General features: G+C 34.5%; 1 protein-coding gene across 1 annotated transcript in view; it reads right to left on the bottom strand.

Moving 5' to 3' along the window:
* Positions 1-7,760: 7,760 nt before the first annotated feature.
* LOC127711596 (uncharacterized) overlaps positions 7,761-15,302 on the bottom strand; it is a 31,478-nt gene continuing 23,936 nt past the window's right edge. Inside the window, exon 2 of the mRNA XM_052217698.1 lies at positions 7,761-9,745. Coding sequence (XP_052073658.1) covers positions 8,014-9,708 — 1,695 coding nt within the window. The 5' untranslated portion in view covers positions 9,709-9,745 and the 3' untranslated portion in view covers positions 7,761-8,013. The remainder of the gene's footprint in view (positions 9,746-15,302) is intronic.

The following is a 15,302-nucleotide window of genomic DNA, read 5'->3' as shown; positions in this document are numbered from 1 at the left end:
CGAAACTTGGGAAGGCTTATTGTTATTGCTCAGTTCTTATTATTATTATGTCACCCGATCGACAATGTCGGGTGACATATTGCTTTTCCTCCGTTTCTTTTTTTTATTATTATTATGGCACCCTCAACGGAGTTGGGGTGACGTATTGTTTCTACCTTTTTTTTTTCTTATTATGTCACCCTGACGGAGGTCGGGTGACATTTTGTTATTGTTCCATTCTTTTTTTTATTATGGCACCCTCAACGGAGTTGGGGTGACATATTGTTATTCTACGTTTCTTTTTTTTCCTTTTTTTTATTATTATTTTTCTTCCACTATTTTTGTCCGGAGCAGTTCTCAGAATAGAATGGACCAAAGTTAATGGAACTATGGTATAATGTTGACCACCATGCGAAGTTGTCCCTCTGACTTTGGAATGGTCAAGATGGCCACCGTTACCATGGAAACAGCAAAAATGCGAAAAAAATCAAAGTGTTCCAAAGTTTAAAAAACTTCACAGGAATGGTAACTGGCATGTGCTGATTTACAGTTTGACTTCGGAATTTTCAAAATGGCCGCCGTTACCATGGAAACTGCAAAAATGTCAAAAATTTCAAAAAGCTCCAAAATTTTATGAAACTTTAAAAAATGTTAATTTGCAAGTGTAAATGCACTCTTTTACTGAGGAATTTTCAAAATGGCTGCCGTTACCCTGGCAATGGGGAAAGGGTGCCATCCGTTATTGCTAGCAATTACAAATCTAGTTTATAATTTTTATTATTCCACACTTTTTGTCCAGACTATTTCTCGGAAATGTATGGACCAATTATAAGGGAACTTTACCATAATGTTAACCACCATGTGCAGATGTGCAATCGGGGGTAGGCATTTCCAAGATGGCTGCCGTTGTCATGGAAACAGAAATTGTGTGAAAAATCGGAAAGTGTTCCAAACTGAATGAAACTTTGTGGAAATGTTACTTGGCATGTGAAGACATGTAGTCTATCTTTGGAATTTTCAAAATGGCCGCCGTTGCCATAGAAACAGTACAAATATGAAAATTTTCAAAATGCTTTAAACTTTTTGAAAATTAGTAGAATGATGTATTGTGAAGTATATATATTAATTCAATGTTAAAAAAAATGAAATGGCTGCCATTTAGTGGCAATTGGCGGACCAGGGTGACATCCGCTATTGCTCGCAATGGCAATTCTAGTTATGGCACCCTCAACGGAGTTGGGGTGACATATTATTATTCTACGTTTCGTTTTTTCTTCTTATTATTATAATGGCACCCTCAACGGAGTTGGGGTGACATATTGTTATTGTACGTTTCTTATATTCTTATTTTATTTATTCTTCCACACATTTTGTCCATGCTATTTCTCGGAATTGAATGGAACCAAGTTGATGGAACTATACAATTATGTTAACCACCATGTGAAGATGTGCAATCGGGGGTTGGCATTTTCAAGATGGCCACCGTTTCCATGGAAACAGCAAAAATGCGAAAAAATGGAAAGTGTTCCAAACTCCATCAAACTTTACAGTAATGTTAACTGGCATGTGCAGACTTAGCATCGGACTTTGGAATTTTCAAAATGGCAGCCGTTACCATGGAAACAGCAAAAATATAAAAATGCTCCAATCTTTCTAAAACTTTACAAAAATTTTAATTGGAAAGTGTAGATGCGATGTTTGAATTGGAATTTTTCAAAACGGCTGCTGCTCGCCTGGCAATGGGGGAAGGCTGCCATCCGTTATTGCTGGCAATTACAAATCTAGTTATGGCACCCTCAACGGAGTTGGGGTGACGTATTGATATTCTACGTTTCTTTTTTTTCTTATTTTTCTTCCACATATTTTGTCCGCGCGAGTTCTTGGAATCCAATGGACCAATGTTGATGGAACTCTACTAAAATGAGGACCCCCATGTAAAGTTGTGCACCTTGCAATGGAATGGTAAAAAATGGCCGCCGTTTCCATGGAAACAGCAAAAATGCGAAAAAAACCAAAGTGTTCCAAACTGGGAGAAACTCCACAGGAATGGTAACTGGCATGTGCTGACTTGCAGTTTGACTTCGGAATTTTCAAAATGGCTGCCGTTACCATGCAAACAGCTAAAATATCAAAAATTCTAACTCTTTCGTTATAAGACCCAACTGGATGAAACTTTATGAAAATGTTACCTAGTATGCTAAGATGTCAAGACAATATTTTGATAGTCCAAAATGGGCGCCGTTGTCATGGAAACTGGGGGCAAGTTTTACATTGACTCTATAGGAAAATGCATAAAATCAGCATTTTCTTAAAGAGTATTTGACCAAAGTCAATGAAACTGTATTGATATATAACATGACATGTGGCAATGAGATGTCTGCTTTTAGAATTTTGGAATTATCCACTGTAACCATGGAAACAGCAAAAATGTTCAAAATTTCAAAAAAAAATCAAAATGATGCAAACTGGATGAAACTTTACAGAAATGGTAACTGGCATGGGCAGAGCTGCATTTTGAAGTTGGAATTTTCAAAATGGCTTCCGTAACCATGGAAACAGCAAACAAGTTCAAAATTTCAAAATGCTCCATACAAAAATGATAATTTGCATGTGTAGATGCACTCTTTGACTTTTGAATTTGCTAAATGGCTGCCGCTCACCTGGCAATGGGGGAAGGGTGCCATCCGCTATTGCTTGCAATGGCAAATCTAGTTATTATTATTATTATTATTCCACCTATTTTGTCCGCGGCATTCCTAGGAGTTTAGTGAACCAATCCTAATGAATGATTACCATAATGAGGACCATCATCTGAAATTTTGCGAACCACCTTTTGAACTTTAAAAATGGCCGCCGTTACCATGAAAACCGAAAAAAGGTGAAAAAATATTTTTTGGGGGGATTGGTGAATTATTTGGGTATTCTTTAACTTAAAATCATCAAATTTTAATACAACATAGTTGTCCACTATATACAGGTTTTGGATGATTTTGACAATGATCGGAACTACTATGTTGCCATGGAAACTGCAGCAAAAAATTCAAAATGCTTCAACTTGATGAAACTTTACAAAAATGTTGATTGGCATGTGTAAATGCGCTCTTTGACTTTGGAATTTTCAAAATGGCTGTCGTTACCATGGAAACAATGAAAAAAAGGTCAAAATGCTCTAAAAACCCTTCTAAAACCTATAAGTAGCATTTCCTTTCTTAATATGGTAGGTCAAACCCAGTGAAGCTTTAATGGTATGTTCCCTCTCATGAACCAATGGGGTAACTGTCATTAAAATTTTGGAATTGGTCACCTTTACCATGGTAACAGCAAAAATGCCCAAAATTTAAAAAATGCTCCAAATTTACTGAAACTTATTATGTATGTTGACTGGCAAGTGTAGATGAGACTTTTAACTTTGGAATTTCCAAAATGGCCAGCGTTGCCATGGAAACAGCAAATATGTGTAAAAAAAATTCAAAATACTCCAAATATTCTGAAAATTTACAGAAAGATGTATAGCAAAGTATATATGTGCATTCACAGTTTGAAAATTTTGAAATGGCTGCCGCTTAGTGGCAATGGGGGAAGGGTGACATCCGCTATTGCTTGCAATAGCAATTCTGGTTATTATCATTATTCCTCTTCTTCTTCTTCCGCCGCTTTTAAATTTGAACTTGTCCGCACCCGCTCTCCTGGTCAGATTAACTTAGGGTTCCACAATATGTTAGACTAACATGTCTAGTGGTGCACTCAGGGTTTTGTTTGTGCAATGGGGTTTTTTAAGGGGTACTTTGAGGGGCCAGAAAAAAGGAGGGTTTTACTATAGAACCCTATAAAAACAATTAGTGATAGACACAATCTTTATAATTGAAAGTTTTCTGAATGGTAAAGCACATTGAATGAAATAAAAGGTTAGTCCACAGGGGTTACCCCCACCCCCTGCCACTTGAGAAAGTTTTGATATCTTGTAAGTGGTCAACATGGTCAAGATCCCCACCCCTTAACCATATATATTCTGGTTTGTCATGATAAAACACATCAAATGACATACAAGGTTAGTCCCCAGGGGTCACCCCACCCCCTGTCATTTAAGAAAGTTCTAATATCTTGTAAGTGGTCTAGATCCCCACCCCTAAACCATATATATTCTGGTTTGTCACGCCAAGATGATTTGAATGTTAAACAGGGTTAGTCCCCAGGGGTCATCCCAACCCCCTGCCATTTGAGAAAGTTCTAATATCTTGTAAGTGGTCAGGATCCCCACCCCTAAACCATATTTACGCTGGTTGGTCATGCCAAGATGATTTTAATGATATACATGGTAAGACCCGAGGGGTCATCCCCACCCCCTGGCATTTGAATCTGTTCAAATATCTTGTTTATGGTTGAGATCTCCACCCCTAAACTATATATATTCTTGTTTGTCATGTCATGAAGATTTGAATGATATATAGGAGAGGTCCCCAGGGGTTCCCCCCACCCCCAATGTTTAAATATCTTGTAAATGGTCGAGATCCCCATCCTAAACCATATATATATATATGTTCCTGATCGTCATGTCACAAAGATTTGAATGATATATAGAATCAGTCCCCAGGGGTTCGTCCCCCCCACCCCTAATGGTCTTATATCTTGTAAATGGTCGAGATCCCCACCCCTAAACCATATACAATCCTGTTCGTCGTTTCCCGAAGATTGGAATGACATACAGGGTCAGTCCCTAGGCGACATTAATGCATATCACTTTACTGGACCAAACTTATTTGTACTTGGTTTTGCCCAATGTCAGGAAGAATGCCCTGGGAATGACGAATTATGGGAGCTTCGTTTGGTTGACTTCGTAACAGCATCCTATACAATCATTTTTTGTTCTATTTTTGTTTGTGTGTGTAGGTTTTTTTTTATTTCTGCTTCTATCTTTACCGAACTAGTAATCTAGGCAAGTACAGTAGTTCGACACGGGTTTTTTGTTCATGAATAAAACAACTTGAAGTCTTTACAAGGATGTAGATGTTACAAGTTCGATAATTTATGTGAAAACTGCACGAATTATTTCTTTCTGGCTTAGCTTCGCAAATAATTGTATTTCAACGCAACACCTTTTTTAAATTTTGGATTTCAAAAATACTTTTTCCTTGGCCATCACCAAATTAATATTTATTAAAGTGCGCACATGCTGATATTATGTATAATGGTTAGCAGATCGAACATTCAAAGTACAGTATACCATAGAAAAACAATTGTTTTTGTCTCAAGAAATTTGTTCTAATCGGTAAAAGGTGTGACCCAATCCTTAAAGTATTTTGTCATAAAAAGTTATTTAATTTATCAGTAAAAGAATTACTTCTGCATACGTTATTTATTGCTCGGTGTAAGTTTAGTAGCGTTATAAAGGATTATATTCATGTTCATTCTTAGGAAAAGATACCAGGCTGTAATACTGTATGCCAATCGCGCGTTTCATCTTTACAAGACGTCTCAGTGACGCTCGAATCAAAATTGTTTAAAGGCAAAAACGAAGATGAAGAGTACCTAGACAATTTTATTGAATTTGTATTGAATTTTACGCTTGCATAAAATCTTGTACTCATTTTTACTGTTAAGTTTACCAGCAGAGGGTATTAAAAAACTCTTGAACATTTCGAAACAAACATTCTTGCATATATTGTTCAGTAACATTCGGTTCGTATTACATGCTAATTCTCATGAGAGTTAAAATATGTTTTACTATGGTTCATTATTCGTGTCAAGATACGTTATTGTCTCAATATATTCTACTTTGAACCATTACGAAAAAACAAATTTAGAGAGTGTATTCATTGTTTCTCTCTAAAGATACCACAAGTATTCAACAACCCAACAGAGAAAAAAATATTTCAATACATTACATTTGAGTCATTAAAGAAAACATAAATCATTGTTAGTTATCCCACACCCGAATTAGGAAAATTGACAATTACAAAACAAATTATCTGATAGCCTGCTAAATTTTTCATGCCGTATTATAGAATACGTCCATACTGAACAGTCTGATATCATAACGTGCAGATTGTTTGTGTGTTTTATTGAAATGGTAAACAAACAGAATAAATGGAGTCCGTAAATCAAGTCACAGTAGTTTACCGACGGTAATTCGATTAAGAAGAGACAAATCTTGGTACCTACAAATAACTGAAGGAATCGCACATACTCCAAAATGAGCGAACCCGTGTCCATCGACAGGATAAGGGTCTCCTAGTATGCATGCATCATACTGAACAGTCTGATATCATAACGTGCAGATTGTTTGTGTGTTTTATTGGAATGGTAAACAAACAGAATAAATGGAGTCCGTAAATCAAGTCACAGTAGTTTACCGACGGTAATTCGATTAAGAAGAGACAAATCTTGGTACCTACAAATAACTGAAGGAATCGCACATACTCCAAATTGAGCGAACCCGTGTCCATCGACAGGATAAGGGTCTCCTAGTATGCATGCATCACACTCCATGCGAAGTCACACTAAAACAAATAAACGCGTAAACAGTGATATATTATATATTTTGTACCGGGAGATTTGAGGTGTGCAAAAACATGGAGGACATTTTTTCTTATATATACATATATCGATATATTTTCTCTGATCCAACCTTTGCGGATATCAAGATGTAAACAGTATTGGAAATTATTTTTCTCGTTTTATTTTTATACTCCCGTTTACGGGACGTATTATGGTAAACCGTTGTCCGTCCGTCCGTATCTCCGTCCGTCTGTCCGTCCATCCGTCCGTCCGTCGTCGACATGTCGGACAATAACTCAAAAACGCTTTGAGCAGTTTTCATGAAACTTTGGTGAACTGTTTATATTTATTGACGTGAGCTCCCTTCCGATTTTTTTGAATTTTAGATTTTACGTTTCCGAGTTATGGGGTTTTATTCATTAAAAAAAGGGGTAACACATATGTTGTCAAGTACCTTGATGATATCAATTTCATCTTGAAGTAACATCAAATTCTTATATTTGACAAAAAAAGGTATAAAGTGCAGAAATTTTATGTATATTATTGGAATTGTTTACAAACAAAAAAGATCGAGACTGCGTATTTAGTGAAGGGTATAGTTTTGAGTATGCACAGGAATTCTTTATAAGATATGCGTCTGTTGTTTTATTTTCTCATGAATGACATCACATTGCTTTTACCTTTGTGGAATGCATACCACAATTACTGCATGATCTTGTTTACGATTGCAATGACCAGATAATCATTTCTTTATTATTATGTATTGGTACAGTTGTCTTCTGAGTCACTCTGAAATATCAAGATCAAAAGAATATACGGAATAATTCCTCTCAATTTATTATTATTTAAAATCAACAAATCATCGCTGGTACTCTGTTCTACTTTTTAACAACACTCGAACAATTGACTTGGGGTTAGAAATAAGGTGTCAATGAACCTATCCTGTCCGGCATCTAGATCTGTGCCTATGGAATCGAAGTGCTCTCGGTATTCTGCATACGATGTATGAATACGCATCGACGTCCTGTTGGAAAGAAAGTTTTGCCCGCTAAACCAATGTCACGATACGACCACGCTTTCTGCACGCTATAGAACCCTTGCAACGACTCTTTATGGTTCTCATAATTGACCTGTTGGAATTTAAGGCTTACAGAGTTACAATATGATAAAAGTATTTCAAATAAAAACAAAACTGCAATACTGACAAGTTACTCTAGAACTACAATTTCTTTAAGTGTTTCTCAGACACAGAGTACGAAAGCATACACAAAAGTGAACAATTAGGGTAAATTATAAACCTTTATTAAAGCAAAATGCAATTTTTAAATATCCTACCCAAGATATATTAAAAAAGAAAAAGGAAACCATTCTGTCCTTTTCCCACATTTCACATGAGTGTGTTCATCTTCAATTAAACAATCACCAATTATAGACCACCTTTGCGATAGAGATTGATTTATTGTCTTTAAACATTCACTTGCAAATATTTCATATATATTCAGCACAAAATTGCGAAAAATTAAATTTTCAAAAAAATGTTTATTTTATTGTGCACAAAAGTGCTTGTCCGTTCTCATTATTACAAACAAGTAAACGATTATCACTTTTCTCGTAAAATATGGCTCTAGGATTTACAAGGCCGTCAAACGCGTTAAGTAGTTCTTTATATTTTTTTCCGTCAGCTGAAATCACAAGAACGTTGTTTGACTGTGTACATGCAACGTATGTATTTCCATACTGGTCTGTTGTAATGCCAATGGGAAACTTCATTATTTCATTTTTAAAAGACCATAGTTCCTCTCCGTTTTTCTCGGAACAGTAAACGGTATGATTATCGTAGTTAGCATAATAAAGTCTATCTCCATGGACAGATAGAAAAGCAACAGAGTTCGTGTTCACTGGAACTGATGATATACGCACTAGATCATCTGTCATTTCAACGCAATGTATCGTTGACGTTCCAGCTGCGTATAAGTTCTTACCATCATATGATAATCCGTAGCATTTTTCCTTAAAATCGATTCTCTTTTCCGTTTGTAGTGTCTGCACGTTGAAAATACAAACCTCATTGCTTCTTTCATAGGAGAACGCTAGTCTTTCTGAGTCTATGATTGCCATATATTTAACGTTGTCATTTACAGGTTGATATCTTACAAACTTTCCATCTAAGGTGTATATGACAATATTTTTACTTTCAGTCCATTTGAAAATTAACTGTCTATTTGGCAAGACAACTGCGCTCCAAAGTTTCGAGCTGTATGTTTGCGACTTAGAAACATTAATCTTTACTATTTTCTGTATTTCTATATCTTCTATTGGTTTTGAGACCGAAACAGAAACATGAGACTGAACTTTATGAAGTTTTGTTGGTTGAAATGCTATACGTTTTTGGTCATTTTGAACATGGCCAAGCAATTTAACTTCCGATAGAAAAGTCTGAATTGGGGCTGCTAACTGGAGTTCTTTCAAAATAGTAACAGGCTCCTCAGTTAAAGATTTTACTTCTTCGGTATTATCGTTCAATTCTTTAGAAATCTTACGAATGCTCAAAAATATGTGAGTATCAGAAGCATAACCTTCTAAACCATTAAGTTTGTCTCTCAAAGCTTTTATTTTTTGCAGTTTATCCTGAAATTGCATTGTCCGGCTGCCTATACTGCCAGAAATATCTTGATGCTGTTTTTCAACTGTATTGACAAATTCTGCTTCAAGGTCTTTTACTTTCTGAATAATACTCTGAACAACTTTTGAAGCTTTACCTTTTAAAATTTTGCAAGCGTTCTGATTCGCTATTTGTTCTTTTTCGTGGTTATCAATCAACTCTTCAAAATTTCTAATCACGTCCTCAAGATCTTGACTGATCGTCTCTTTTGATACCGATGATTTAACACCATCTGCTGCTTCTGAGATTGGCAACCAACCAGTGCACTGATTATGTTTGGTTTGGATGCATTTGATACAAACTACTTGGTCATGTAAAGGGCAAAAATATTCCGAAAGCTTGCCATGCAGGTCACATCTTTGAGTTTCCGGCAAATCCAATATAATTCCATGCAGGGTATTATGGTCCTCTATTGCAATAACACTATGATTTCTTGACACTTTCAGACTTTTATGCGCTTCAAAGCATGTCGAACACAAAGCCTCTGTACAATCTGTACACCATTTTACTGCTGACTTTGTTTCATGTTTGTAGTCACATGGACCACAATTTAACGCTTTTTTTGTGGCCATCCTGTCGGTAAATATTGGTAGCAAGTATATGCAACCTCTGAAACAGAACAAGACTCAGTTAATTAACGATTATATACAGTAAAACATATTTCATCTTATAAATAGTGAAACAAATATTAATAAAATAAAATGTCACATGATTTTAAATGAGATTACTATCCATCAAACACCAAAATGACGTGTTTGTTAGCAATAATAGGCCATCGTTCGGCCTTCTGCAATGATGAAAACCAATATCGTATAGCTATAAAAGACCCCGAGATGAAATAATGTAAAACAATTCTAACGAGAATTTCAACGGCTTGAATTATTGTAGCGCAATAAAAGAAAACGAATATGACACACGGCAACCAAAGACAACAACTAAATTACAGACTCCTATCATTGAAGAGGCATATGAGGAATTTGGAGGGGTTCATCTTTTTGTTTTAGGACTCGGCTATCCCTCTTAATTTAAGAAAAAGCTTTTTCAACGCCAATTACAACTAATAAATAAAGCATATTTTCCCAGAATATAATACCAATCTTTAACCACCCAACATATTTATGGATTACGGTCCTTGAAACCTTAAACGTAACTTCAGACACTGGCAGAGAAAACGAGTTTGAAAATATACCTTCCGTGAAAAGAACATAATGAAACATCACCGTAAAAAATCGAACAATCTTTGTATAATGTAAACTGAAATATACATTACTAGGAAAGGACAATTATTGTTGTTTATATTGGATTTATCTAACGTCAGTTACATTGGGTACATACAATGTATGTGCACTATAGTTAGCATTATTTTATCATTAACAGCAAAACTTGTAATCTTATTCTCACCAAGTTTTGAATTATTTAGTGAGAGAACATCATCTATATAGCGGAAAGTAAAGCTAAATGATACTCCTATTTTTTTTTAATTTCTTCCTAAGAAATTCCTGTACGAAGTTAGCCTCATATGAATAAAAGAAAAGGTCGGCAAGAAGAACAGCACATTCTTTCCCCATGGGATCGCCGATTGTTTGTTGAAGTAACACGTCCTCCAAACGTAACAAAAATGCTGTCAATCAAGAAATCAAGCGTCGTGATAATGTCAGTTTTAGAGAATTGTTTGTTTGAATCCGAGTGATTTTTTTTATAAAGTACGATTTATCCACTTCGCGATTTTATCTACCAGTAGATGACGCGGATTGAAAACACAAATGTTGGCTTATTCTGCCAAGGGTGGAGAGGAGGGGACTGGATCGTAACCCTTGGCTAGCAAAGATGACTGTGTCAATATCGAGGTCAAGATCAGGACATAAAACACACCTTCGATTGTGGATAGTATACCTTCTATGCATTGATTGAAAAGTTTGTTATTTGCTGACAAGATAACTAAAAAGAAAAACCAAATACCCTATATATATTGAAATAAATGTGTGGTTCCATTCCCTCATTTATTTTAATTGACTAAATATTGTGACTACATGCACAATGATAATATATTAAAAACAAAGATTCAAACATATTCAAGATTCACCTCATTCGTGTAATTCGTGTAATTTCCCTTTATACCTATTAACACAATATACTATTGAAGAGTGTTTCACACAAGTGTTTGTTTTTGTAAATTAACTCGTCATAGATACGAGGATTACAATTTTGCACGCTAGACTCGCGTATCGTCTACAAAAGACTCAGTAATTCTCAATTCAAAAAAGTTTAAAGTGCAAATAAAGAACGAAGTTGCTTGAAGAGCATTGCAGACCAAAATTATTTACGACAGACTGACAAAATGCGTGACTGACTAAATGCTTAAAGGCCTCTCTTTATGTTAATTTTTATGGTTTGATGCACCTTTGGGTGAATCTTTACTCAAAATTATAGGAATGCTTTTTTTTCAAATTGAACTCTGCTTTGGTTTTAATTATCTCTAAATAAAGCATAAATCGTAGGTCAATGTGCACTAATTTATAAAGGCTGCAACTGTTGTATTATATTTCATAATGACCACATTACATGCATATAGAATTTAAATGAACGTTATCTTTCGGATGCAGGGTGTACATTGGAATTATGCTAGTCTAGAGCAATACTTACTTCTAGTACTATAATTGTAGGTACCACGGTAAATGATAACTAATCGCAGACTCGAAACGTATTATGCAAATCAATGGGGCATAAAATAAAGGTCGGACGGACTTTTTTAAAATGACATTTATTCTCCCATAACAACATAGTTTTTCCTAAATTTGAGTGTAGGTCACAGATTTGAGAATTAATTTCTATAACTTGACATCGTTCATTTCAAATTATTCTTCCCGGATATAACATGATATAACTCAGCATCTCACCGGGTGATGTTTCTCGGTTACATTAACCTATTAATCGGTAATCATCATGAATATCTGGTTAAAAACAGGCTCTTGCAGAAAAAGGAAAAGCGATACTGAAGGCGAGGAAGGAATAATTCTAGTAAACTAATGGATGTTATTTGTGTTCACAACAGGTGTTAAGAGTTCCAGTATTGAATATATTTTCATTGGAACTAATCCAAAAACTATAAATAGACTGACAAATCAAGTACTGGGGCACCGCACGGGAGCAGTCCTGTCTGAGTATTCATTTCTCTGTTTTCCCCAACTTTATTCGTTCTCTTTACAGATAAACTAAAATATAAATGATATGAAACCTTCATGGATTATTTTTTATCCATGTTTCCTTAAGCTTCATATTTGAAAGAACATCCCGTAATACAATTTTGACATTATTGAGGGACGGTAGGACCTTTATAACGGGTTTTCGTGTTTTCAAATTGGGGACTACGGGATTTCGTGTATTTTAGTTCGTGATTTCGGGATCGGACCCCCTCCTACCCGCCTCATTTTTCGATTGTCGATCTAAAAGATCTAACCACTGACTATTTCCAGAAATAATCTGAAATCACGGACCTACATGTAGACGGCGAAAACTCCAGTTCAATTTTCCCGTATCCATAAAAAAAAACCCTAAAATTCAATATTCCTAGAATAACATAAAACGATATAGTTATATCCAACTTCCCGTACCCATACCGTTAAAAGGTAACATGTAGCAAAAAGAAAAACTAAAAATAACATTTCTAAAATAACATAAAATAACATAGGGGGTACCCCTATGTCTCAGTGAATTCAGATGACAAAGATATGATTATCTGATATTCCTGAAGGTGAAATGGCAAAGTATATCCCAATATAGCCTGTTCAAGACTTAAAGCTGAAAATTAATATTTAGCTCCGTCCGCAATGAAACGGTTTGAAATCAATTCGTGATATCTTCAATCTATATAGCTATGCAACGATGTCAAGCTTTTAAAAAAATGCCCAGAATGCACGATTTAACATCATTTATCCCAGACCCCCTGCCGAAATTTTTCGCCTTGCTACGCACGTCGATCAGTTCTTCCCCACTAAATTAATATGCCTATTTACGGCCTTGTATGAAAATAACCGTAATATACGTAAACATATGGCTGCATATTAATTGTTTCGAGCTCAAATGTATAATTGCATTGTTTTACATTATTTAATTTTTAGCTTATATAGACAAAAGGGGAAAGAATGAAAATTATCCTACACTAATGTAGTGACCATCATCTGTCAGTTATTTTTCGTCTATACGGCAGCTGAAACATTTTTATTTGTCAATAATATTATTTTATCAATACACTTAATCATATGAAACTAAACTTATCCAAAAATGAGCCCCGATCAACGATAGTAATTATTAAAGATATAAAGAAAGATATTTGCAGTGGTTAATGAACATTTTTCCTCCTGATTGGTCTGGTTTGACTACGAAATGTAAATAAATGAGAGATAGAAAATAAGATTAAATCAAATTATAATAAAAGTAGATATCAACCCATCCCTTGTCGATTTCTTTTGTTAAAGGGTCGTATACTGCTTTTATGTTCATACGAACCTATTTGTCAAAATGACTTGTTTTTAATTCAAAATCTACTCTGAGTACAAACAAACCTGTGCTTCTGGAAAGTTGTTTGCAGGCATGGCATGATTACATGAGTTTTAATATTCAAATGCATTTTATGTTTCCGAAAATTTATATTTTATTTGGATTTTGTGGTGCACCTGTTTTAACCCCGTCTTCCCTTTCCATTTACACGTTGTCATGCTGATATCAATATTTGTCCATATCGTTCTTTTTGGAATGCGGTGTCAATTTCATAAAAGTCAACACAAAAACCAAAAAAAAAATAAATTACAAAATAAATACTAGGAACAGAAAATATCAGAAAACAAACGACACACATGATAAACCGCACCCCCAAGGGCATACGTATTTTAGCACTACAGTTGTTTTCAAACGTGACCATTTCTGGCTACAAGGAAGTACAACTGTTTATCATATACAATGGTCAATCTAGAAGTGTTTACTGTACACATTTATACAACGACTGACAATCTAAGAATACAGTTATTTGCTTTTAACGCATACTCACACAATACATATAGTTATGATGTTTCACTTTTCTGTCGTGTCAAGAATGTTCTTTGCCCCATTATCAAAATTATTTGGATTATGTCCCTTTACATGTAAAATATACTACGGTGTGCAAATACTGTCAATATTAAAAATAGTGTTTTATAACAACATTGCATAATAATCAATATGTTTATTTTTGTTCGAATTTGGAAACGTATTTGATAATTGTTTGTTTTATCAAATTTTATAATATTCAATAATGTAAACTATTATTAAAGATGTATTCTCTGTGCTCTATGCTCTTGCTCTTGTTAATATTGATTTAACGGAATACATAATTTTGGCGCCCATATTTGTTTTATAACGTTTCACATACCAAGTTTGTTTCTTTCTTCATAATTAGCAGGTGCCAAAAAATTATTGAGAAAAAACGAGAAAATACTAAAATACTTTAAATAAGCATAATATCGTACAATAAATTTCGTTTATAATTATGATGACTATCAGTCATGTCAATGGCGAAGTAACATAATTTTAGAAAAATGATAACAAAGTATTTGAATCGGTATATAAGTAGATGCGAATATAAGTATGCAAGACATTTCTGGTATACCTGGAATAATGAATAAAGGCAATTTTGTAAAATACACGCTAAGAGTATCTGAAGCTTCATAGTGACTTAGAGAGAAAGAAACTGCTAAAAGGGGAGCCTATTTCTATTCCTTATTTTACTAAATCAATGCATAAACGTTTACTCTATGTAATGTATATTTCTTCATTCTGTAACATACTTCGATTCTTATCTCTTTCATCTTCATAACTCGAAAAACATGTAAACAAATACAGTGTAAATATTTGAAAATTATTAAAATTTCAAATTAGTTACCAATTCCAGTATATATTTACGTTAAATTTTAATATTCAGTTTCGTATTTCTTATATGGTTGATACAATATTTCGTAATTCTAGGTTCATTACTTTGTACATATTTGTTCCTTGTCGGTTACAACATATACACACATTGTTTAAAAATGTATTTTATTATAGGGGCGTCGAGGTACGCGGTATTTTGAGTTCATGTGATAGCTTTTTGAGTATTTTTTTATTGATTTTAAATGTATTTTAAGTTCGAAATAAA

The sequence above is a fragment of the Mytilus californianus genome, unplaced genomic scaffold, assembly GCF_021869535.1.
Source record: "Mytilus californianus isolate M0D057914Y unplaced genomic scaffold, xbMytCali1.0.p SCAF_8, whole genome shotgun sequence".
Taxonomy (NCBI): Eukaryota; Metazoa; Mollusca; class Bivalvia; order Mytilida; family Mytilidae; genus Mytilus; species Mytilus californianus.
This window is presented reverse-complemented; position numbering and strand designations above follow the sequence as displayed.